Genomic DNA, 27,259 nt, shown 5'->3' on the forward strand with positions numbered 1-27,259 from the left:
GCTGACGTTTCGGGCCTAGACTAGGCCCAAAACGTCAGCCTTCCTGCTCCTCCGATGCTGCTTGGCCTGCTGTGTTCATCCAGCTCTATACCTTGTTATCTCAGATTCTCCAGCATCTGCAGTTCCTACTATCTTGGATACTGTTCCTTTTTGGTTCTGATTATCTTCTCAAAATAAAAAGGGTAGCTATGGTTATATGAGAGTAAACTGGAGATTTTCACTTCCTAATATCAACAATAACCCGGATAAGAATCCTAGATCCCCATGTTACAAAAGAACTTGGACTTCCTCCTCATAACAAGAAACAGGCACCAGGTAACGAGAAGCTGCTCAGTGAAAGTTGAAAGTGCTCAGTGTCGCCCACGCATTCGACACTTTTACCTTGATGATAATCCCCCAGCGTGAGAAATGATTCCTGCTTTTCATTGAAACAGGATCTTGTATTATTTCAGCTTTACAGACAGATTCCTGAGGGCAGGGAATGAAATCATCTGATAATATTTCAAATTGTTAGGTTATTATTTAAAATTATTTTATTTCAAATAATGTTATTGTTTATTTGGTCTATTGCCACTTTAAACGTGCATCAACACAAACTATACAGAGTGGCTTATTTAGCTGTTCCTGGATCTGGGCGACAATAACAAGAGTCAGATTTATTGCTCATCCTTTGTTGCCCTGAGAAGGAGAAGGTGACTGACATCTCTTGAATCGCTGTATTTAAGGGGGTGCCCCAGATAGATGATAAAAGAACAGTACCAAATGACCAGAAAACAAAAGTCTTTAAAAACGTTGATGCTTTTGCCTTCCCAGAGACTAGAAGTTAGGAAGTGGTCTTGAAGTAACCTTGGCAAATTGGTGCACTGCATCTTGTAGATTGTACAGGTAGCAGCTGCAATTAGTTGGTAGTGAAGGAAGTAGCTTTTGAATTGCAAGATACAGCTGCAGGAACACTCATTGATCAAAATGCCTTGCCGTAGATGGTTGTCTTTGCCAAGAGATTTTCTATGTTGTGCTGCATATTTAATTGTTTCTATACCTGCTAGGAACAGAATCTAAAATCATGACAGAAGTTTAACTATTTCTAGCAACAGGTAAAACTATAATTGGAAATGTGGTATTTACTAGTTGTCTAATCATTTGAGTGCAAATTACAATATTACAAGGATTGGTCTGGAGTCTTAGTGATATGTTGGGAATAACTTTGATCTTGGGTCTTGGTGAAAAATGAGTAATATTAAATCAGCTAAATATTATATATTTCTTCTGATTTTCAGTGAAAACAATAATCAGAAGAGAATTTTAATTGGATGGCTGCCCTGATTTGCTCATTTCACATCATCAGGCAAAGTCAATATTGTCCCCCAAATGGGAGCTGGTTTAGCATATTTGTCATTGAAATGATCATATAATGTAAATATAATATAAGCATATTATAAGTATTATTATATACATTGTACTCATTAAAGTGCTCCATCACAATACTTCCATTCTTCTCTTCACATCCCGATGAAATTATAAAATTCAAACTCTGTCACAATGTTGGGAATAGTTATACAATCCATTTTCTAAACAGCAAACAATTTTTGAAAATTGCTCAAAGAAACACATAAAGGAATAAAAGTCAACTTCTAGCATTTACCTGTTCGATTATTAAAAGAAGGCTGATGGTATGACTCCCTCTATAGGCTGGGATTGGAAACAACAGGGACAATTTTCAAATCAAAACTTGGCACTGCACTAGCAGCTGATTGAGGCCACCTTGAAATTGAGTTGCTGCCCTCTTTAACATTTTATGCTTGCTCATTTGAAGAGGGGATTGCTAACAGCAGCCTGAAGTTAGCAGCTGAGGAGAGGCAATTTGGAGGAGGCATTGAGCGGGAAAAATCATGGGGGATGCTCCTGGTATTCTTGAATTCACAGGAGGCATTTAAGAATACTTGATTAAAAAATCTGACCTATATTTGGTGTAGTATAATAGGAAATGAATTGTTAACAATGATGACACCAGAGCCATGTGATCGGGATTTGAAGAGAAGAATGGAAGCATTGTGAGAGAGAACCTTAATCAGTATAATGTATGTTATGATGTTAATAAAGAATTTACAGGACTTACTAAGAGTGATGGTGAATCACTTTTAGATTAGTATAAAATGGAGATGTAGTAGACTAGAGAAGCAATAGTCTAGTTAGATCAAACAGCCTCAAACATTGTAGTACAGGCATCCAAAACTGATGAATGCATAAAATCCAAAAGGGGCAGGGATGTAGAGTTGTGTCTATATGAGCATCACAATCCTTGGATACAGCTGCAACAGCATAATACTTGTTTGCAATAGTAATCTCACAAAGTTGGCAGTCGCTAAACCAGCAAATTTCTGAGAAGTATTCTACGATAGGTTGTAGGCTCTTCATTTGCATTTTTATACCTGACTCCAGCAACCACTGAGGATGTCTGTGAAATGCTCTGACCCCTTCTGGGCTTTAATGGTGATTGCATGTCCTCATTGTACTTTTGTTTTACCTGTAAAACAAGGTCAGTTTCTACCCTAGTGACTGAAAATAGCACTTGATAGGAACCTGGCCAAGTCGAAGAGTGCTCTAATGAGCTATGCTACAAGGTGTACAGTGAGGTAAGTTCAGGCACAGAAAAGAAGGCTGTAGGAGTATTCATTGGCAGGTGAGCCAACACAAGGAAACTAAATGCCTCAAAAAAAAGTATTGGCAAGAGACCAGGCAGTGGAATGTTTGATGATTGTCCCCCCCTTTCAGGCCGCAGTGTGGAAAAGTCCTGAGAAAGGGAAAATTGTAATATAAAAATATATTTTAGAATTGTGGGTGATTATCATTCAGCGTATCCTTTGTTTTGCACTTTCACAGAATGGTTGTAGCACAGAAGGAGGCCATTTGGCCCAGCAGAGCATGTTCCTTTTTGTATCTTAGCGTTTCTCTGTAGTGAATCCCATAGCCACATTTCTGCTTCAGCTGAGATTTGATCCTGTACAATCCTATGCTTAAGAAATAATTTGAATGGAACAAATCAAAATGTGAAAAGGCAATTTAAATCGTGACAGAATTAAACATCAAATCTTTCAATGAACTAGAACTTCGAATAAATTGCAGGAAACTTCTAGCCTCACTAGTTACTGTCCTGTTACTTCTGAATGGTCTTTTAGATCATCATAGCAGTGCAAGCATGAAGATACAACCGTTTTTTAAAACTATGATTTTAGAAGTGGACATTTCATTAGTGGACACTAATGAACTGTTAAGGTGCCTGCCCAGGAGGTCAGGTGGTCTTTGCAAATCAACAGACTACTAAGCTTCCAGAAAGTTCTGAACCTTCCAGTTTAATGAACATGCCTAAACAGCACTTCTTTCAAGAAATTTATTCAAGACATTGTTCAAAGCCTATCCCAAAACAGGTTTGCAGTGTAACAAAGGAAAACTGAATAAGACTCATAGAGTCATAGACATGTACAGCATGGAAACAGACCCTTTGGTACGACTTGTCCATGCTGACCACTTATCTCACATAAATCTAGACCCATTTGCCAGCGTTTGGCCCATATCCCTCTAAGCCCTTCCTATTCATGTACCCATCCAGGTGCCTTTTAAATGTTGTAATTGTACCAGCTTCCACCACTTCCTCTGGCAGCTCATTCCATACACACACCACTCTCTGTGTGAAAAAGTTGCCCCTTCGGTCCCTTTTAAATCTTCCCCCATCTCACCTTAAACCAATGCCCTCTCGTTTTGGACAGCCCCACCCCAGGATAAAGACCTTGGCTATTCACCCTATCCATGTCCCTTATGATTTTATAACTCTATAAGGTCACCCCTTAGCCTCTGACACTCCAGGGAAAATAACCCCAGCCTATTCAATTTCTCACTATATCTCAAACCCTCCCACAATGGCAACATCCTCGTAACTCTTTTCTGAACCCATTTAGTTTCACCACATCCTTCCTATAGGAGGGAGACCAGAATTGCACACAATACTCCAAAAGTGGCCGAACCAATGTCCTGTACAGCCACAACATGACCTCCCAACTCCTATACTCAAATTGAAGGCTAAAATACCACCATTTACGTTCTGTTGAATATCAATGATAATTAAGATTGTGACTGGAACTGGTTCTCAGATACTGACATTCTTTTATCCCAAAACTCGCAAGAGACCAGGGACAGTCTGAAGAATAACACTAACAAGATATCAAGGGAAAGGCTGTGCTACTTTTAGCTTCTAGGATGCGAAAGGCTTTAATTTCTTCCAATCTGATTCCAAAGCTCTAAATTTATCTGTAAAGAAAATGGACCTTTTGATACAACAGCCATAAGTGCCTGTCTACTTGACCTGTTGAACATTTTTCTCTTTGAATGAACTCTACAGTCAATCCAAGTATCTGAACATATCTGAAATACATGTCAAGAACAGGAAAATATTTCCTCCTTCACTGGACTTTCAAAGACATGTGAACTGTTACCAATTCTTTAATCGAATTTTTCTTGACCTGGGTGGTATGTGGCTGCTTAGCTCTTAAAGCTTTCAGGGTAAATAATCCCATGGAGGTCTGCTGCTGGTAATTTTAATTTGAGCACACATTAACTGGGGTTTAGAAACACACACATCTATCATTTCAAACATAAACTACACTGAGTACAATAACAGGGAAGGAACTGATAGTTTCAGTTCATCCCTCCTGTTTGTAGCAAGTTTAGCAAGCTTAAAATAATTATGTTCTATTTATTGAATATTAATGTAAAACCATTGTTAGGTTAATATGTACACATGTTGCATCCCTTTAGATTACATTCATTTATGGTAGCTAATACTGTCCTCCAATTTTCCCTCTTCTCTCGAAGGCACTACATGCCAGAGCATAATTTTATAATTATGAGCATAGTGACTCCACAGCCCCTCATGCATCAGGTCATTCTGCTTGGGTAAGGTACATATACTGGGGGCTAATCCCACATCTCAATAAATCCAAAGCATTACTGTACTCTGGGTGCCACAGTCAATCTTCTACAAATATACAAAAAGCAGGCCATTTAGATCTTCAAGCCAATTCCCACCATTCCATAAGATCATGGCTGCCCTAGGACCCAATTCAACCTTGACTCCATATCCATTAATATCTTTGATTCCCAGAAATCTATCTTTCTCAGATATGAAATCAACGATTGATCTAGCATAAACGGTAAGAGTTCCATACTTCCTACCATCCTTTGCACATTGAAGTATATCCTGTCTTCATTCCTCAAAGGTCAGGTTCTTATTTTTAAACCTACTTAGGTTTTGTAGTTCTTGATTCCCCACCCAGTGGAAACAGTTTCTATCCACTTTATCAATTCTCCTTATCTCCGTAACTTCATAATTTAACCCTCCGAGTTCTGATCATTTTAGCTACTCCAGTCTAAACTGCCTCTAAGACCAGTATATCCTGTCGAAGGAGTGGTGGAGAGGCCATTTAAATTCCAAATACGCTGATAGCCAGGCATCTGTAACTACATGAGGATACGGTCTTTCTCTTTGATATTGTACTGAGAGCAACGGCTGCTTCCATACGTGTGTTCTATTTTGATTTCATAGAATTCCAATTGACTTTGGATAGTGGAAGGGCAGGTAACTATGATTTATCTAATACAGGCAGTCTATAGTTTGTGTTAGTCATTATTCTTTCAAGGGTGTGAATGTTATTGGCAAGGCCACCACTATTGCCCATCCCTAATTACTCTTGAACTAAATGGCTTGCTCAGCCATTGCAGTGAGCAATTAAGTATCAATCACATTGCTATGAGTCTGGACTCACATGTAGTCCCAGATAAGGTAAGGACAGCAGACTTCCTTCCCTAATAAACATTAGTGAACCAGGTAGGTTTTCTCAACAGTCAATGATAGTTTCCTGGTCACCATTCTTAAGACTAACTTTCATACTCCAGAAGGGGAGGCAATGGCCCAGTGGTATTATTGCTGAAGTGTTAATCCAGAGACTCAGATAATGTTCTGGGGACCCAGGTTCAAATCCCACCATGGCAGATGGTGGAATTTGAATTCAATAAATATCTGGAATTAAGGATCTAATGATGACCGTAAATCCATTGTCGATTGTTGGAAAAACCCATCTGATTCACTAATGTCCTTTAGGGAAGGAAACTGGTATTCTTACCTGGTTTGGCCTAAATGTAACTCCAGACCCACAGCAATGTGGTTGACTCTTAGCTGTCCTCTGGGCAATTAGGGATAGGCAATGAATGCTGCCTAGCCAGTGACGCTCTCAATGAAAAAAAATTATTAATTTTATTTAAATTCCACCAGCTGCCATGATGGGTTTTTGAACCTGTCCTCCAGAGGCCTTTGGTTTACTAATCTTTTGACATTGTCATCTCCCAATAAAATTTCCAACGGTTATTCTGTGTGAGACAGTCTGCTCTGTATCAAGTACGTCCTACTATTGTGTTGAATGAGTTTTAGCTGCTTTGTTTTACCTGTTGCTGTGTCTTTTATGCAGTACTTAATTGTAGCAAAATGAAAAATCAGTCAGTGCTGATGCTTTGTGCCTTAGACTTCTATTCCAGTCTTGGCTCAGCTGTTGTTTTGCCTAAATCTGCAGAATTGTTTTTGAGGCATCAGTCCCCAGTCAACTGTTCTGACTATAGCCTGAAGGTGACAGCATGGAAGTTCCAAGATTGAGAGAATAGAGGTTCTGTAAATTTATAAACTCTACATGATTGTGCATACTTTGCTTTGTGTGCTCAATTGAATAGATATCCTTCAGTGTTAAGCCTGATATGGAGATATAGTTAACAAAGCTCTGAACCTCAGCAGGTTCAAAAATTTTTCTTAGCCACCACGGACTAGGGAAAGAAAAAAATCAGCTCAGGTACCTACTAAGCTATTCAACAATACCTACTACAAAATGTGTATGCATTTTGTGACAAAAAGAGAACCCAGTGGCAGAATCCAGTGGTAAAACAAGGTCAGCATGAAGTTCTTTAGCACTAAAACTCATAGAACCACACAACAGAGAAGATAGCCCTGCAGCCCAATGTGGTGGTACTGGCTCTTTGAAAGAGCTGTTGAATTGAACTACCCTCCTGTTGTTTGCCCATTTCAAGTGTAGATCCAACATTGAACATTACTTTTGAATCTGCTTCCTATTTCTAATTTGGCCTTCCAATTTTTGTAAAGGTATTTGATATAATGAACCATAATCATAGCTGTTACTCACATGCAATAGATTGACAATTACTCATTGTACTGGAAAAAAAAACGTTGTAAAGATTTCCTTCTTCACATACTGTGCTTTTTTATTTTAAGATTCATGAAACTGGAAGAATTTTATCCTGAAACGTACCGTATGGATCTAAAAAGTGAGCGCTATGCTTTCCATCGAGTCTTCCGAGGTAAGGTTCTTCATCCTTTTAGACCGCTGTTCTTTCTTTCCCTTAATAGAACTTTCTATTCCATGGAATTCTGACCCCCCCAACTCCAGATTCCTGCCAATATTTAGTCCTGTATCAAATTTGATTGAGTTTTTTTTATTCATTCATTAGGGATGAGGGTGTTGCTGGCTAGGCAGCATTTATTGCCCAGAGTCAACTACATTGCTGTGGGTCTTGAGTCACATGTAGGCCAGACCAGGTAAGGATGGCAGTTTCCTTCCCTAAAGGACATTAGTGAACCAGATGAGTTTTCCCCACAATTGACAATGGATTCATGGTCATTATTAGATTCTTAATTCCGGATATTTATTGAATTTAAATTCCACCATCTGCCATGGCTGGATTTGAACCCAGGTCCTTGGAACATTATCTGGGTCTTTGGATTAACAGTTCAGCGATAATACCGTTAGGCCATTGCCTCTCCCCTAAGTTGGCTCATTCTCTCAATTACTATACTACCTTGGCTGTCTCCTTATGGTTGTCTAAATGGCATTCAGATTGAACAGTGATGAATTCTTCCACTCTAAAATTATGAACTGGCTCCTTCAAATGTCTTGCCCTTCCAGCTGATTATAAAAGGGTAATTGGCATTACTTTATGTGGTATCTTCCCTGACAACTGTTGAAATCTTGTGCTGTTTGCCATGTCTATCAGTGTGTGGAATTGGATAAGGGTTACTTGTAAAGCCACGTACAGAATTGAACTGCTGTAGTGACTATGTATGTATATAAAGACTTTTATGAATAAAGCATATTTTTTGAAATTAAAAAGTGTTACTTGCTGCACAAATTCTCTTTTATCTTCGCTTTGTCTTGGGCTTATCTAGTGATTAATGGTGCAGCATACAGCACCGTGGAGTCTCTATAGAAGAGGCACAGTTCTTAGATAATATGATAGATGAATTGCTTGATAGCAATAAATATAACTACATTTGATCAGGATTACTAGGGCCTTAGGGTACTGGTGGAAAATACATCTGGTCCCTCTGAAAGTTAGAGTAGAACTCCTTGTCTTTACCCTCAGACTGTGCGTGACATCAGTAGAATGAGTAGAGCTAATGTAAAGTGAACATGCACCGGTTCAAAGCCACTGCTTTAAACAAAATTATTGGCAAAGCCTTTTTCCAAATTGACAAGGGTTGACTCAAAGCTATAGTTCACAGCTATAGTTCATATCCGGCTCTTTTGCCTTCCATTTTTGAGCCATGGTTGAGCCACCCCTCTTCAATGAACTCTTGTGAAATGTAAGGTGTTGCAGGCCAGCAGTGGTGAGTCCAAGCATTTGAAGTAAACAAAGAGCAACAGGCGTTATTGACTGGTAAAGGAGATTTTTTCTGCTTTTGACTGAATGATCATGGGACTTGGAAGGAAAGAAGTCAAATACATTTTTAAGTTGGTTTAAGATCAAGCCAAAGTTAGCAGCAGATTTGGAATTGTACTAATTCCTCATATGTTGAGAACATATCTGCTAAAGCTTTTTCTAGGCAACCTCAAATTTTAATTTTACATTCTCTGAAATATATTTGTGTTATTGAAATATACTTCTGAAAATAATTCAAACTAATGACAAATCTGTCCCTTCAGGGCCGGAATTTCATGGCGTCAGGGAGACTCCATGGAAGTTTAAAAATAGCAAACAGGACCTGACTCCTGGATTCCCATTCCCAGCATGCCTGATTTTTTTACCACTACAGTTTAAGAATATGGCATGTTGTAAGCCCACACCCAGTATTCCTCTCCTGGCTGGTTCTCCTGCAGAGATAGGCATGCCCTCGTTCTGTGCAAATTTAATAGATTTGAGCCAGCTATAAGAGACCTGTCATTCACAGCACCTCAGAGATATTGTGCACCCTGGTTTGGATGAGGGAACCTTTTGAAACAAGAGCTCAAAAGTTCTTACCCATGCTCCCTGTGCCAAGTTTTGTCCCTGCACTCACCCCCAATAGCAACTTATATGTTTCATGCATAGCTGTGACACTTGCATGCCCATTCAAGCACTTTACACTCCATCAGACCAATAAGACCCACAATTATAATAGCATCAAAAACAGAAATTGCTGGAAAAGTTCAGCAGCTCTGGCAGCATTTGTGGAGAGAAATCAGAGTTAATGTTTTGGATCGAGTGACCCTTCCTCAGGACTCAAAACTGAGGAAGGGTCACTTGACCTGAAACGTTAACTCTGATTTCTCTCCACAGATTCTGCCAGACCTGATGAGCTTTTCCAGCAATTTCTGTTTTTGCTTCTGATTTATAGCATCCATTTTTAGTTATAACAGCGTGTGTATCAAAGCTTTTTTGAGACAGTCACTCATTCCACTTAAAAATTTGATTTGATCACATGTACCGAAGTACAGTGAAAAATATTACTTTGTGTGCTAACCAAACAAATCATACCTTACATAACTACATCAAGAGACTACATCCCTATAAGTCAATAATCCAGGCCATTTAAAGTATTAATAAGAAACTGCAAGCATTTGAAACCTCTTTATATTGTGTAAGTAGACATAGTGGAATTGACAGAATAAATTGCACAGCAAGAGTTATTTTCCTTAAGGGTGAGGGTAGTGAGTTCCATAATGGACTCTAGGCCCTCAGTCAAGCCTCAATATACATTCTTGGTGAGGGCCCTGATACCTAGCCGTTCCTGTTAAAATGTATTAGCTTAGATGTTGTTCCCTAATACTTGAAGATTTTCAAATGTTCTCGGTATGTTTGTGAATGCTAGGAGAAGGTTTTAGAAGGTTACCTGAAGGTTTCTGAATATAGATCTGGAGTAAAGAAACCTGTAGTAAATGCTAACACAAATACTCAAAGTGGGAACAATGTGCAATGCAGTGAACTGAAGGTCAGGAGAAGAACAAGTAAATTGAATTATCAGGAAAGCTGACCATTAATAATGACTCATATCTGATGTCTCCCTGTGATAAAACCGGAGCATTTCAAAAGGAGACATACTGGCTGTTAGTCAATTCTACAAATTAGCAGGTGCTGAAGGAAAGATATTGGATAGACTTTTTGTTTCTGTCATTGAAGTAGTAGACTTAGCATTAGAAGTCAGTCTATGGCACTTTGTACATAGATAGTAAATTTACTGTTTCTAAGACCATACTATATTTTGAATATCAAACATTATCTTGCTATACATTTTATAAGACACACAATACAATAGAAATTTAATTTTGCTGCCTGCCCTACACCTGTCTTAGGATTCTTCAAAGAACCTGGGCTGCCTTGAGCATTCTCCACTCGGGTAATTCAGATGTAGATATGCTGTAGTTAGCAGTCACCATCAAAAAGATAAGTATTTTGTTTTAAGTTTGATATGCTGCTGAAAGGAGAAGGAATGCCCTTGCTCTTACCATCTTGACAATCCCAAGGATTACTCCTGACTTGCAACTGGCCAGTCAGCTATGTGGCTCACCTGATGTTGCAAGGTAGCTCCATTGTTTCCCCTGAAGATTCATAATGTTTATCTATTACTGAAGATGCTAACTCATATCGTAATTCAGCTCGATAAGGCATGGTGCTGCCGAATATTGATCCCACATGGAACCCTTCACTGATAGCTACTGACCCCTCACCCCTACTCCTGTGATCACATCAGCCCAAAAAAATCTACCGCTTCAACTTCCTTTTGGAGTGAGCTTTTATAAGACAATGTTTCCAACTATTGCAAATTATTAATAGTTTTAAAATGGCAGAACACATTTCCCCTGCATTTACCACTACTTTGACTAGTCCAGAAAGAGATGTAAATATGTACGCCCCCAATAACAACTCCAGGTAATAACTTTTGATGGAATGAGCTGACCCAAAGAGGAAGCAATGTATTAAACTGCTTGTTGAGATGCATGGTTGGTGAACAATACCTTTTGCTGATGTTTGTTTCCTATTCCTCTCTGTTTTATGTAGAAGGCCAGACTTGGATATCTAAACCTGCTGAATCATGCCAAGGCAGAGGAATCTTCCTCTTGAGGACTCTCAATGATATAACTGCCTTTTTTAAAAAACTGGAAAGTGTGGAGGAAAATCCCTATTTCAGAATGTGTTCCTACAATTCTCCTCTTAACAGAATAGTACAAAGGTGATTTAAAAAAATTCCAAATAAGATTACAGTTTATTTGCTTGTATTAACACAAAAGGACATCCTTAAATGATGTAATGTGGCATAAAAGGTCTTCATGGAATAGCGTTTTTCCTCTATTGCACTTGTTGCAAAATTGCAGCATTGTTCACACTTAGTGTATCTTTCTTAGTGTATTGCTCTGTGGGTGAACTCTACTAATCTTAGACAAATATGCTGCATTTGTGTAACAGGGTCTGCTGGCTATTTAATGAATAAGAAATCTAGCCAGACGTTATTGACCATGGTGAATTTGTGGGGAAGAAGGAGAGTATGTCAGTCTTTAACCTCAAAACAGCCTTTACATAACCCAAAAGACAAATCGATAATACATCAGAGTGATGTCTCTGAGCTTGTACAACAGTAACTGTCCAAAATGCGACATCAGTCAACATCTCTCCAAGAATAACTATTACACAAACCACTGTAGCATTATCACTGCTTGTACAGACTTGAACACTCATGGACTGCACTTTGTAGGGCATTCTTATGCTCCAGTAGGAGGTGGCGTGTCTGGGTTATCTCTATAATTAGTAACAAGCACTGAGTACCAGGGAACCATCCACTTCATTCCTTCCTCTCTCAATGGAAGAACAGAAAGAGCACAAGGTTTAAGAAGTACAAAACACACCAGGCCATGGTGAATGGGTTCACTGGGGCAAAAGACCGTGTTTATAGCAGCAGTAATTCAGCTATAAAAGTTAAGACTCTATAAAAGTTAATAACATTCAAACCAGCTGATTCCAGACTGTTCTCTCACCTTTTGGTATGTGATTGATTCATGGGACAGTGACAACTAAACATTATTTGGCAAGAAAGTTGGGATGTCATGCTTCAGCAGTAAAAAGGTATTAGAGAAAGGTTTGGGCCATTGGATTGTGCCTGAAATCTGCAACAGATACATCAGTTTATTTAACAAGCAATTGGTCTCACTGATGCTTAGAATGGTCTTCTTGCTGGAGGAGTTTTGATCTGCCTCAACACATTTCTTCTGACACGCCTAGATAAATGACCCTGACTCTGTAGACCCAAGGATCAGACATGTTTGCAAGAAGCGTCAAATTTGCAGTGCCTATCAGAATCTGCAAACAGGGAGTACCTAAGCTGGGCAATAATTGGAGCTGCACAATCACTGATAAATACTGCAGTACCACTTTAAGAAAACAGCTGGAAGGCTCCATTAAGACTCAGTAACTTCCTTAATTCCTGCGTTGTTTTGGTCTTGTTACAGAGTCAGTTGCTAGGAGACATAGCAATGGAGCTAACTGAAGGGAACATGCCTTTCAAGCCGCACCTGTTGTACACAGAGGTTGAGCCTATTGTGTGTCATTTCCTCCTCCTGATTACATTATAAGGAAGATTCCTGATTTAAACTAATTACAGACAGTCTATGCAAATTCCTTCTGTCAATAAAGAACAGCACTTTTTCATTTGGGTTTACTGACTAAATAGTTGGCAGCTCAATATGTAGAGGCGCAGTGAACACAAGCCCCTTTAACAGTGTCAATTTTCTATTCTCCTATAGCCTGCGTGCTTTGAATTCTAAATTTGGGCATATACTTTTCCAAAGGAAGTAGCTTTAGCACAGACCCATAATACCTTTAATAGGAAGAGTAGATAAACATTGGCCACAAGGCTGTGGAAGAAAATGAATGAGTGGAGTTATAGAATAGAATTTTAGAATTTTACAGTACAGAAAGAGGCCATTCAACCCATCATGTCTGTAGTGGCTCCTGAAAGAGGATTAGTTTTGCATTTTCCCAGTAAATAGCTATGACCTGCATGATGGGGTGAAAGGCCTTCATGGCTGCTGTAGAATTCCTTTGGTTTTGTGTGGTCATTGAATGAAGAAAGTATTAAGCATGGAGACCTTCACCCTGATTGATAAACAAAGGAAAATTGTTTCCTTTGAGTTGGGATATTCTGACTGGACATTGAGAGCATACAGGAAATATGCAGGAATATCATGAAGAAAACTGAAAAAAATAGGAGGAAAATCTCCCCTTCAATCAACATGTTTAACTTTATGATAAGAGGGGCAACCAATATGGAGTAATGGAAAATAACTGATGCTTGTTTGGATAGAGATGCTGAGAATGAAATGTCTGTCCATCAAAATGTGCTCAAATACCTGCATATTTAACCCAAACAGATATGTTGCTGAGCCCTTACTCCTAGAAGGTAGAAAGTTTGATGTCCGTTCCTACTTTTTGATTGCCTGTACCTCGCCCTATGTGACTTTCTTTCGCCATGGTTATGCCAAGTTGACCTGCAATGAATACAGTCCAAATTCTGATGACTTGACGGACCATCTAACCAATCAGGTAAATTGAATGTTGCATAAATGGCAATGCATTAATTGCCTGTCACAGACTCCATCTGTTACAGTCCACCACATGGTTGGTTCCATTCCCAATTTCATTTCCATGTTCTTACATTGACAACATCTTTATTTGGGAAACACTTCCATTATCTGTTTTTAGAATAGTCAAGTCATGGCGTCATAGAGGTCTACAGGACAGAAAAAGACACAGGGCCTATCAAGTGTGCACCAGTCAAAAACTCCCTGTGAATTACCAGCGCATCAATTTTACATCATTGCTTTCTGAGTAACTGTTGTGTTCAGAGACGGAGTTGCAATGTGAGCGAGGCAGGTATTTTACATTTCCAATACTCAGAGAATGAGAAGTGTGGAGGACTGGCACATCTGGCTTTTGGGTGCCATTTTGGGCTGGCTGATGGAGTGCAGGACAGTTTTATATTGCTAGTGCGTCCTGATCTTTTCAAATAACACAAGAAAAGTGTGTCTTTAGGGTAACTCACCATGCAGTTGGTCTTGGATTCCAAATCCACTCTGTTGTTTAAGTTTAGAAAACAAAACAAGATAGGGAGAGATGGGCAGAATCCCCAGGTCCTGGGGAGTGTTGCAGAACAAAGAGACCTTGGAGTGCAGATTCATAGTTCCTTGAAAGTGCAGTTGCAGGTAGACAGGACAACGAAGAAGGCATTTGGTACGCTTGCTTTATTGGTGAGTGCATTGAGTATCGGATTTGGGACGTCATGTTGCAGCTGTACAGGACATTGGTTAGGCCACTTTTAGAATACTGCATTCAATTCTGGTCTTCCTGCTATAAGAAGGATGTTGTGAAACGTGAATGTGTTCGGAAAAAAATTACAAGGATGTTGCAGGGTTAGAAGGTTTGAACTATAGGGAGAAGCTGCATAGACTGGGACTATTTCCCCTGGACTGTTGGAGGTTGAGGGGTGACCTTAGAGAAGTTTATAAAGTCATGAGGGGCATGGATAAGGTGAATAGTCAAGGTCTTTTCCCCAGGGTAGGGAAGTCAAAAACTAGAGGGCATAGGTTTAAGGTGAGAGGGGAAAGATGTAAATGGAATCTAAGGGTCAATTTTTTCACACAGAGGGTGGTGTGTGTATGGAAATAGCTGCCAGAGAAAATGGTAGAGGCTGGTACAATTACAATATTTAAAAGGCATCTGGATGGGTACACGAATAGGAAGGGTTTAGAGGGATATGGGCCAAATGCTGGCAAATGGGATGAGATTAATTTAGGATATCTGGTCGGCATGAATGATTTGGACCGAAGAGTCCATTTCCGTGCTGTACAACTCTATGATGCTGGTTGGAGTGCTCAGCATGAAAAGGCAATGAGGGCATATTCAATCGTAGCTTTCAAAAATAATCTGGATACTCAAAAGGAAACAGTTTCAGGATTATGTGAGGAAGGAGAGTAGGATGAATTAACAGCTCATAGCTGTACTACGGGAGGGGTAGCACAGCCATGGGTCTGAATTAACGCCTTCTGTGCTGCCTCACACTCATTCTCATGATTCATCTTTTGATTGTTTGAATCTGTTGCTATCTGTATTTTCAGAATTATAGTAAGTTTAAAACATTTTTCCACAACAGTGAAAGAAATAAACTGACAGATTCATTGGAATTCAGTGGAAACTGAAGCCATTGGTTTTCAAAATTGAAATCTGAGAAAGCCTGCTAAGTACAAATAATAATCATTCAAATAGCATTCAGTGATCAACCTTCATTGAAGCTGAGAGTTGGAATCTCAGTGATAGCCCAGATGCTGTTATGGGTTTATTCCTCTCATTTCATGACGGGGGTGAATGTGGGTTATTGTTTATCCTGCTTGATGGTGGGAGCAGAACACAGTGGCAAAAAGTAAATGTGAAGGGTGGGATGGCCAAGTAATTGAAAAAATGACAGTAAGGGAATTAAGGAATATCGTGAAAGGATGGGCAACTTAAGGTGGAAATACCACAATATTATTTGAATGGCTATTAGAGTTTGAAAGTCTGGAAGGCCTATTCCTGCATCTTACATTTAACATGGTTATATCAGTGTCTTCATGTTAGCATTAGTTTTATCAAACAGAAAACTGGATAAAAAGAAACAGAAATACGGAGTTCCGGAAACTTGCCTAGTTGTTTTGCAATGCACTGACATTCTTTGAATGATTCATTTAGTTAATGATTTGAAGCAATTTGGTGACTTTGCAGATTGTTTTGTAATTCAACGCATCAAATTTTACTAATGCCTTGCAAGTAGCTTCAGATAGGGAGCAGAGTCCTTAATTTGGATCTTTGGACTGGCACCTTTTCTTCCTTCTTTTTTCCCCCAATCTTTCCTCCTGATTAAATAGGCTGCTACTTTTTTTCTTGATTCTTTCTTCTTTCCTCCTCGGAGTGGTAGTACATCCAAGAGTATTTTCCCAGGCATTAATACAATATCACACCTTAGTCAAATGGCCATTGCTTAATCCAGAAGCAAAATAATGACAGTGCTGGAGATGTGAATTAAGAGCAGAAAATTCTGGAAATGTTCAGCAGATCTGGCAGCATCTGCGGTGGGAAAAACAGTTAACACAACAGACCTGTGTCCTATCATCAGAGCAGGGGACAAGGTTTCAAGTCACCTTTTATCATTTATTCTCTCCTGATCTCCCCACTCCTTCAGATCTTTTCCTTTGCTCTTTTTCCCATCTCCTTCCCCACATTTTCACTCAATCAAAACCTATTGCATTCCTAACTTTTGTTGGTGCTGATGAGTGGCCCAAGATCTGAAACTTTAAATTCTGTTTCCCTTTCCACAGATGCTCCTAGACCTGCTGGGTATTTCCAGCATTCTGTTTGTATGTTGACCATGTTTGATATCTATGTTCAGAAGGCTGTTGCACCATGTGGACATCACAACATTACTTCACCCAACCCTGTTGTCACTATGGAAATATTCCATTGCGTCCAGGAAAGTCAGAAGGTTAGAAAAAGTAGGTCTAGAGGGCACAAGCAGCTTGGAACCCAGCAGCAATCATTAGGGGTATGAAACGTGTGAGAATGCAACTTGTGTGATCCATTGGATTTGAGCATTTGAGAATCCTGTAGGTATTGCTGCAGATACCTCAAGGAGATTGTTGTTTCTTTGCTGCTTGTTTGTTCATGTCGTCAGGCAGCGCAGGGGGAATTTATCTGCTCAGGTGATGTTCAGCTGAATTTGAGGCAGGTGTTCATTAGTATTGTGTAAATGACCCAGCAACCCCTGAGAGGGGGGTTAAAAATACCCAGCTGACAGCTGTTGATAGTCATCCGATCATTGCACCCCACCCATCTCTTGCTATTTTCAATCTATTTTTCTGTATTTAACCCTTCAAATGCCGCCACAAAACTTCACCTGAGTATTTTTTTCTCACAGCAATATCAACAATTCTATACCAGGTTTGTTAAAACATTTAATATCCAATTCAACGATCTATCCAGTTTTTAAAGTGGTATTTTCCATCAACCAATCAAATGTCTGTGAGATATGCAGTTGACACTTGTTTTGAAAAGGGGTGAGTGAATTTACTGTGTGCTGACCTCGGGTATAGGTGATCCCTGCAGTGCCCTATCCAAATATAAAGAATTACATATTTATCTCCTGTTTTGGTGTGCATGGAAAATACAACACAAAGGCTAACTGTGCCATTCCCAATGTCACCCTGTCACATTACCCAGCACAGTCAGGGGTACTGAAGATCTTATTGTTCTCTGCATATCTGAGCATTGCATTGTGTTACTGTGACACTTTGAGGCCAATACACGTCCTATGACTGAGATTGTCAAAATCAGACTTGACCTGTACTGTGCATTGGTGTTTCCAAAATTGCTCGGCTGAAGATTCACTTCCCAAAAATGTTAATTAGCTTGGAATCCAGAGTGCAAGTGAGTTGAATGATTGTATTAATGTTAATTAATTCTTTAATACAAATTTCATAATCATGCAGTAAATTGATATCTTATTAAGATTGATTTGTTGGCAGATCTCCCATGATGTTGCTCAGACTGCTTCAGAAAGTCTGCAACTATATCATCTAAATGTGACATATGTTGTTAAAGAAAGGAAATGTGATATTTGCAGAAAATACACACTTTGATGCAACAATTTTATTATTTGTGCATTAATAAACATCTCATGCCATTCATCAATGCCATAATTAATAACATTCATCTGTGCTAGAAAGACATTTTCAATGACTTATCAATAATGAATCCACAGGGGGCAGCTGTCACTCTTCAGGTTACGCCACAATACCCAGTGGAAGAATCCATGGATCACCATTGATGGGAGACTTGCAACAAGTGATAATATGGATATAAAATACCAAAGCCTGTGGACCTGTTGGCATTCCAGTTTTTAAAGCCGGTGGGCATTTGCTTACATCAAGACTCCATATACTCATCCTGCGGATTTGTGAGGAAAAAAAGCTTACCCCAACTTCAGGAATGTGTCAGTTGTAGCTATCTACAAGAAGGGAGAGTCAAGCTGTTGTAATTATCAAGGAATTTCCCTCTTGTTCTTGCCAGGAAAATCCTGACACAGATTTTCCTGAGTTGCCATCCTTTCTTTGGCAAAGAAAATCCTACCAGAGACACAATGCACCTTTATAACTTCCAGGAAAATCTTGGACAAAGGAATTGTTGCCAACCAAATCCAAGAATAATGTCAAGAACATCAGCAGGAACTTTTGACCACATTTGTTAACCTGACCAAAGAAATTGGTCCAAGAAATTTCTTCATAATCTTTCAGCTGCTCAAATGATAATTTAATCGTACCTTCAAAAACTGGCCTGATGTCAAGCAAAGCTATGTGATAGCCCCCATACTATATACAATCTATCTGACAGTGGCTATTCACTTCATCAAAGATCAATTGGTGTGGCATTAGATAATGCCTAGACGGACATACTGCCAAATGAAATGCCCACCGTAGATGCATATGACCTGCAGTATGTGGATGATTACAGTGTCATTGCTCACTCTGCACCAGAATTGAAGCCACTTGTGATATTTTTAATTCTGTATACAAAAGACTTGCCCTGTCGTTGAATGTTGCTTAAGAAAAGGATCTGATCAGTCAAATATTCCATTTCCCAAATATGTTAACAAAGGGAATCTGGAATATTCCCAGACTATATTTTGTAGTGTTTGGAACCAGGTTGACCTCATTGACTATAAGGTTGTTGACTGGGGTTATTAACCTGGGCCAGGAGATTAGAATCTCCTCATTTCAGGGGACTGACTTCAAGCTGGCTGGCCACAGCCAGCGTATTTTGCACATGTAAATAAAGGGTGACTTGGTGACGGGATACTGGTCTCTGTGCAGTTATTTCAATGTTTAAAACCAAAAAAAGGACACTGGAAATTTGAAACTATAAAAGAGAAAGTGCTGGAGAAATTCAACAGGTCTGTAGAGAGAAAAACTGAGTTAACATTTCAAGTCCAGTGCTCCTTTGTCAGAATAGTGTACCATTTGACTTCCTAGTTGCTTGCTGCATATGCTCGTCTACTGTCAAATGACCAGTGTTCCAAAGGAAGACGAAGACACTCTGAAGATCTCCTTGAAGCACACAGAATTGGTATTAAAGACTTGGAGGAGCTTGCTACCAATTGTGCAAAGTCACAAGAACTTGTCCATTAAGCTACATTAGGCTTTGAATCCAAACAACGTAATGATGACATTGAGAGGCAGGTGCATGTACTCAAAGGTCTGCGGTTGAGTGTATCCTTCAGCCATGCAAAAGGCTTAGGGCAATGAACTTGTGATCCTGATTAATTGTCATCTGCAATTTATGGGACAACCAGCGATAACTTAAAATCTCTAACTTCCTGCCCACAAACCATATTTCCTACTGTCATGATTTCAATTGACATTTCCCTTTTGGTTTTGCAACTGTCAGTGTCCCAGTTAACCATTAAATACACCCATGGAGATTCTGACCTCTCTTTCCCAATTCTGTCACAATATTTTATATATTAAAACTTTGGTAATTATACTCAGTAATGCAATAGCATGTGTAATTTCCTAGTATACAAAACTTATACAACAATAAGATAGAGTTGTATTTAGAGCTCTGAAATTTTTATCTGCACATCATCGTGAAGGTTTAATCTGGAAACAACTATTGGATTGTTAGTAGTCATATGTGAATTGGCACAATATCCTTTGCTGATGTCTGAGAGAGTTTGTAGCAGTCTCAGTACTCTTTGCTCTTATCAGACTATATGATATTTTATTAACAGCACAAAGAGGAGTGTAGGTGTTGGAAACTTGCAATGTTCCATTTTGATAGCTGTGCTATTTAAACCTATTTCAAGTAGCTGTCAAAAGTCATCCAGGTCCTTGTAGGTTGAGAACAGATCTCTTAACCTGCTGCATCCATTTTGCCTTGCTGCCACGTCCTTTAGACTATGGGGTTTGCTCAGTCCAACGGGAAAGAAAATGAAAAGAAACACTATACACTTCAAATGGCACCACAGTCATGTTGCCCACACCTGCCAACATGCCATCAGCCTTCTCGACAAGACCAGACAGTAACTGGAGAATACAGGTAGTGTCACTACTCCCTTTCAGATAACCCATGGCCAACAGCACAGACTATGCAGTGTCAGCGAGGATCACCAATGCCCTCAAGCTCCTTTCATTTAGCACATGAAACGTTTGCAACATCCACCCACAGAGGAAGAATTGGGGTTTAAAAAAAATTGTATAGAACTCTACTTAATGAAGCTCCATTAGACATTGTAAGTCCTAAAATTAATTTGGGAACTGTTCCTCCAAAGAAATACTTTTTGCTATTTTCCTGATGTATAGAAAGCTTCCTCACCTGAGATGCTTTAGTTGTTTTATCTCCAAACTATTTATCTTGCATTTAATTGACCTCTTGCTCAGGAGGCTGATTTCAATCCACCTGCTCCCTTCCCCCAACCCTCAGGAGAGTCAGTTTTATTCCATTAATTGCAGCTTTGCACTTTCTTACCCACAGTTCATACAGAAAAAGAACCCCCTGTACAATGAGATGAAGGAGGACTCAATCTGGTCCATGGAGCGCTTGAATGACTACATTAATGAGAAATATATGGAAGCAAAACATCTCCCAAGAGACTGGGTTTTCAATGTTTTTACGGTAAGTTTATGCTGTTTCTAATTAGCAGAATGAGGCTCAGTTGAAGGCCTCTCACCACTGGAGGATTGAGATATACAGGCCTCCTGATCAGAGATGAGATGATGTCCCTACGTCACCATTGTGAGATTTTGATTACAATATATTTGTTCAGATCAACAAGCTTCCTAACAAACATGATCACAAAATGTATCTCAGAAACTGAATCAAATTAGAGTAAACATCCATAATCAAATCAGCTTAGTTCTGAACTATGCATTTTATAACACAATATTAATAAATGTTTCTCAGGTCTTTACAGATTTAGATGATTAGCAAAAGAAACGATGGTGCAGGAGGGTTATGCAGCCATCAGTTATCATCTGGAATGTGTTGCTTTTTTGGTAACTGCAGATTAAATTGGGGCATTCAAGATAAACTTGGATTATTATTTAAAAAGTTTCAATGCACAAGGCTACAAGAGAATGGTATAAGGTGGATTGCTCCTTCAGAAATCCAGCACAGACATGACAGGCTGAATGGCCTCCTACTGCACTGAAACCATTCACCGATTATGTAACTTTGACAACAAATTTGATACATGGCTCGAATTTATTAAATATTTCAAAAATGTTAAAACATTTTATTTATCAGAGCACAGTCCTAACAGAGGTCTGATCTCACTTTCCTGGACTGAGAGTTCAGAGGAGTCTTCTACTAGACCCAAGGGCCTTAATTTGTTTTGTCCTTTACTGTGTCTCCCATGTCCATTGGGGAAACCCATTTCCACATTTTTCAGCGAATGCGTCTGTTGGGTTTCAATTCTTGGATATCTCAATGTGCATCATGTACTGCTCTGGATAGCTCTGCACAGCAAGGCACTTAATTTCTTGGGAAGGCCTCAGATCTGGGGTGGTGTGCCCGCCCACTGAAGATGTCTTTGCTCCTGCTATTTGGGCCATTTCCAGTGTGATTTCAGAAGAATGTTGCAGCAGGACATTGCCACAGAAACAATGGCCCATCAAGCTCAGAGAGGGAAAGGGAAAATCACATGTTGGCTTTTTTTTTCAGTTAGTTTCGTCAAGGCCAGTTTTGCTTGGGAAGGATGGGTCAAATAGGTGCCATTAAAGCATAGATGTTCACAGCACTGAGGGAAGCCATTTAACCTATTTTATTTGTCCTGGCTTTTTGAAAGAATCATCAAACTTAATCTCACACCTGGCCTTATCTCCAAAATCCTGTAATGATGTCTGACCTTTCTATTTTACATTGGAGTGAACATGAGGCCTTGGTTTTACATAGAATTGACAGAAGAGAAATAGGTCTGTGCTGCCTACTTCATCTAATCCTATTTGCATATTCTTCTCTTCATTTCTCCCTCCTGACTTAAATACACAGCTTCCTTTAAATTCACCTGTGCTATTCTACACCATGTGATAGTGTGTTTCATTTTCTAACCACTTGTGGTACTCTATAGTTGCTCCTCTAATGACGTTGCATGTGATATCGAATGATACAGGCCAGCAACAATCCATGATCTTTTTACCACCCCTTTGATGCAAGGACTGTGATCAATTGTGATACCCCCGATGTTCTATGGTTAATAGTAGGCAATCCAAAACAACGCAGCAATCAAAAGCAAGACTAGAGTAAATTAGAATCAGGGGAAAACTCTCCACTATTTGGAGTCATACCTAACACAAAGGAAGATGGTGTGTTTGTTGGAAGCCAATCATCTCAGCCACAGGACATCTCTACAGTAGTTCCTCAGGACATACTAACTCTAGCTGTTTCATCAATGATCTTCTCTCCATCATAATGTTAGAGGTGGGGCTGTTCACTGATGATTGGTGCTGTACATTGTACATTCACAACTCCTCTGATACTGAGCCAGCCCATGTCCAAATGCAGCAACATCTGGACAATATTCGGGCTTGTACTGCTGAGTGGCAACCAATATTTGTGCTGCGTAGCGCCAGGCAATGACCATTTCCAACAAGAATCTAACCATTGCCATTTGACATTTGATGGCATTAACATTGTTGATTCCACTATAAACATGCTGAGGGTTACCATTGAGCAAACACTGAACTGGACCAGCCTATAAATACTATGACTGCAAGCACAGATTAGAAGCTGTAAATTCTGTGGTGAGTAACTTTTCTCTTATCTCCTCAAAACCTGTCCGCCATCCACAAGGCACAAAATAGGAGTGCGATCAAATACTCACCACTTGTCTGGATTAGTGCAGCTTCAATGAGGCTCTCAACACTATTCAGGACTAAGCAGCCCTCTTAATTGTTAGCCTATCTAACATGTTCAATATTTACTCTCTCCATCACCTATGCACAGTAGCAGCGGTGTATACCATCTACAAGATGGCACTGCAATAGATCACCAAGGCTCCTTAGACAGCACTCTCCAAATACCTGAGCTCTACCTACTAGATAGAGAATGGCAGCAGATACATGGAAATATCACAACCTGCAAGTTAGCCTCTAAGCCACATACCATCCTGACTTGGAACTGTCTTGCTTTTTCTTCTCTCTCTCTCTCTCTCTCTGTCAAAATCCTAGAAGTCCTTCCCTAACAGACTGTGGGTTTCTTTGTACTGCAGCAGCTCAAAAAGGCATATCACCAAAGCCCTCCATAAGGGCAATTTGGGATGGGTAATAAATGTTGGCTTAGCCAGCAGTTTCCATGCTCCATGAATCAATAAAAGAAAAATAAAACCTGCGTCTTTCACGATTAGCATGTAAAATTAAGGTACGTGGGACTGGGGGTCATGTACTGCCATGGATTGAGAACTCATTGGCAGACAGGAAACAGAGTCTTTAAATGGGTCTTTTTCTGAATGGCAGCCAATGACTAGTGGGGTACCACGGGGATCAGCGCTTGGATCCCATCATTAAGATGAGGGAACTAAATACAAAGTCTCCATGTTTGCAGAAAACACAGAGCTGAATGGGAGGGTGAACTGTGAGGAGAATGTAGAGATACTTCAGTATGATATGGGAAAGTTGAATGAGTGGGCAAATGCATGGCAGATGAAGGATAATGTGGACAAATATGAGGTTATCCACTTTGGTAGTAAAAGCAGCAAGGCAGATTGTTATGTGAATGGTAATAGATCGGAAAAGGGGAGGTGCAATGAAACCTGGATGTCCTTATACAGCACTTGCTAAAGGAAGCATACAGTTGCAGCAGGCAGTGAAGAAGACAAATGGTATGTTGGTCTTTGTAGCAAGAGGATTCGAGTACAAGAGCAGGGATGTCTTGCTGCAACTGTACAAGGCCTTGGTGAGACCACATCTGGAATATTATATACAGTTGTGGTCCCCTTAACTGAGGAAGGATGTTCTGGTTATGGAGGGGGTGCAATGAAGCTTTATCAGACTGATTCCTGGGATGACAGTTCTAATGTATGAAGTGATACTGCATAGTTTAGGATTATATTCGCTGGAGTTTAGAAGAATGAGGGGTGATCTCATAAAAACCAATAACATTCAAACAGGGCTAGACAAGGTAAATGCAGGAACAGTGTTCCTAATGACCAGGGAGTCCAGAACCAGAGGTCACGGGTTCAGATATGGGGTAGGTCTGTGGGTTTCTCTGCCACAGAAAATGGTTGATGCCAAAACATTGAATTTTTTTTTGGAAATGGAACTAGATCTTATTCTTATAGCTAAAGGGATCAAAGGATATGGGGAGAAAGCATAAACGGGGGACTGAGATGAATGATCAGTGATGGTCATATTGAATGGCAGAGCAGGCTCAAAGGACCAAACTGCCTACTCCTGCTCCTACATTCTATAATACTAAAATTCAGTATTACAACCACACTGTTATTGGATGAGTGATAGTGATACATTTCTTTTTAAATAAAGTCAACATTTATAGTCAGATCCAGTGAACAAAGGCCATCCTCAATTAACTTTTATTCAATTTCACAAAACCTGTTGTAATAAATATTTCTTAGGTCTTTACAGAAACCACAATTGATTGGAAATTTCACTTTACTTTATCACTGCGCAGACTGACTTTACAATCAATTAGGATCTTTTGCCGTTGGCTGTGTTCTGTGATTTAACGCTATGCTGTTTACACATTTTCCCAGATCTGACACCAGGTCACAATTTCCTTGTTATAGTCCTTTGATTTCTGGCTGGCATTTCTTGTTGCTTGGTGTTCTGATGGTGCTCCCAGACCAGCCAACATCCTTTGACAGCTGAATGCAAAAACAAGTGGTGGGTGCGTGGAATGCGCTGCCAGCGGTGGTAGTGGAGTCAGATACGTTAGGGACATTTAAGCGACTCTTGGATAGACACATGGGTAGTTTGATCTTAGAGTAGGATAATAGGTCGTCACAGCATCGTGGGCTGAAGGGCCTGTGCTGTTCTATGTTCTATGTTCTAAAGTATAATGCTGATAACCTGAAATAAAAACCAAATTGCTGGAAATATTCAGCAGGTCAGGCAGCACTTATGGAAAGGGGAACACAATGCATGCTTCAACTTTCATTAGAACCCATAGAATCCCTACAGCTTGGAAGCAGGCCATTTGGCCCATCGAGTCCACACAGACCCTCTGAAGAGCATCCCACCCATACCCAACTACTACCCTATAACCCTGCATTTCTCATGACTAATTCACATAGCCTGCACATCCCTGGACACTGCGGACAATTTGGCATGGCCAATCCACCTAACCTGCACATCTTTGGACTGTGGGAGGAAACCAGAGCTCCGGGACGAAACCCATGCAGGCACAGGTAGAATGTGCAATCTCTGCACAGACAGTCGCCCAAGGGTGGAGTCAAATCGAGGTCCCTGGCGCTGTGAGGCAGCAGTGCCAACCACTGAGCCATAGTACCACCCTAACTCATCATTGATATATCGTGTTAACTGTCTTTTCTTTGCCTTGAGACTTGAGTTGCCAAATATTTCTGTTTTAATCTTAAAAACTGTCCTCTCACTTTCAGTAACTCCCTTTATTTTGAACTTTTGTTCTTTTCTGTGCATTCACTGGTCTCATTTGAAGTGATTCAAGCCACTTGCCAACTGTAGACATTTTTAAATGAAATAAAACTTCTTTTACCTTTGAGATAATTTTTGGACCATTGTATATACTTCAACGCTTGTAACAAATCAAATTCTCACCTAAAACATGACGATATCCAAACTGACAGTGAATCGCAATCTGTATGTGTAATTATTATGGTTTATTATGATGATTGTACAAAACCTTTTGCCCATTTTGCTAGCATGTTGGATATCCTTAGAGCACCACCAATAGTTACAATATTCAAAACAAGTGTCCAGATGATTCAATCCAAATTCTTGGAAGGAAGTACATGTCCAGTTTTGTTTAAACACGTAATTATTGCACTGACGTTGTGACTGACAGACTATCAGTGGCTGGTGGGTTATAACTAGCCATTGGGATAACTGGTACGTTTCTGATGAAGGGTCTAGGCCCGAAACGTCAGCCTTTCTGCTCCTATGATGCTGCTTGGCCTGCTGTGTTCATCCAGCTCTGCACCTTGTTGTCTCGTTATCATTTACCCTTCGTTTATAGATTTCCATACTCAATTCAATGAAGCAATGTTAATTCGATCTTCTCAACAGGCTTTGGTGAAGCATGGAATTATCTCAAACATGGTAAACCCAGTGAAATAGGATTGGAGCTATAAAACTAAAATGGATGAGATCTTCACTGCTCGACGATTAAAATTCAAACTGAAAGATATGTAACGTAAAGGAAGGGAACAAGAATTGTAGTGGGAAGGGGTGGGGAAGTAAGAGGAATGTACTGCATCTAAGCATTCCTCAAATAAAAACAAAACTATAGACTGTGTAACAAAGAATGTTGTCTGACTGCAAAGATTATTAAGAGATTTAATATTTTCTTACAGAAGAGAACGCAACAAATCATGACACAATGCTTCATTGCCACCAAAGCCAGACTTGGTAGGAAACTGGGCTACTTTGATCTTCTGGGTTTTGACATTATGATTGATCAAAATTTCAAGGTGATACTGTTTTTAATTCTCTTTGGCTATACAATTTTGTTAACTACCTGTGCATTTGAATTGATCAGAATGTGAGAGTAATGGAACAAAAACAAAGTTGCTGGAAAAGCTCAGCAGGTCTGGCAGCATCTGTGAAGGAAAAAACAGAGTTAACATTTCGGCTCCGGTGATCCTTCCTCAGAAGTTCACCGGACCCGAAAC

General features: G+C 39.7%; 1 protein-coding gene across 1 annotated transcript in view; it reads left to right on the forward strand.

Moving 5' to 3' along the window:
* Positions 1-27,259, forward strand: part of LOC109926557 (protein polyglycylase TTLL10-like) — a 112,663-nt gene that overhangs the window by 82,739 nt on the left and 2,665 nt on the right. The window contains exons 9-13 of the mRNA XM_048614870.1: positions 7,325-7,410; positions 11,365-11,536; positions 13,728-13,899; positions 20,911-21,051; positions 26,942-27,058. Of these exons, the coding sequence (XP_048470827.1) occupies positions 7,325-7,410; positions 11,365-11,536; positions 13,728-13,899; positions 20,911-21,051; positions 26,942-27,058 (688 nt within the window). The remainder of the gene's footprint in view (positions 1-7,324; positions 7,411-11,364; positions 11,537-13,727; positions 13,900-20,910; positions 21,052-26,941; positions 27,059-27,259) is intronic.

The sequence above is a fragment of the Rhincodon typus genome, chromosome 31 (genome assembly GCF_021869965.1).
Source record: "Rhincodon typus isolate 14 chromosome 31, sRhiTyp1.1, whole genome shotgun sequence".
NCBI classification, from domain to species: Eukaryota; Metazoa; Chordata; class Chondrichthyes; order Orectolobiformes; family Rhincodontidae; genus Rhincodon; species Rhincodon typus.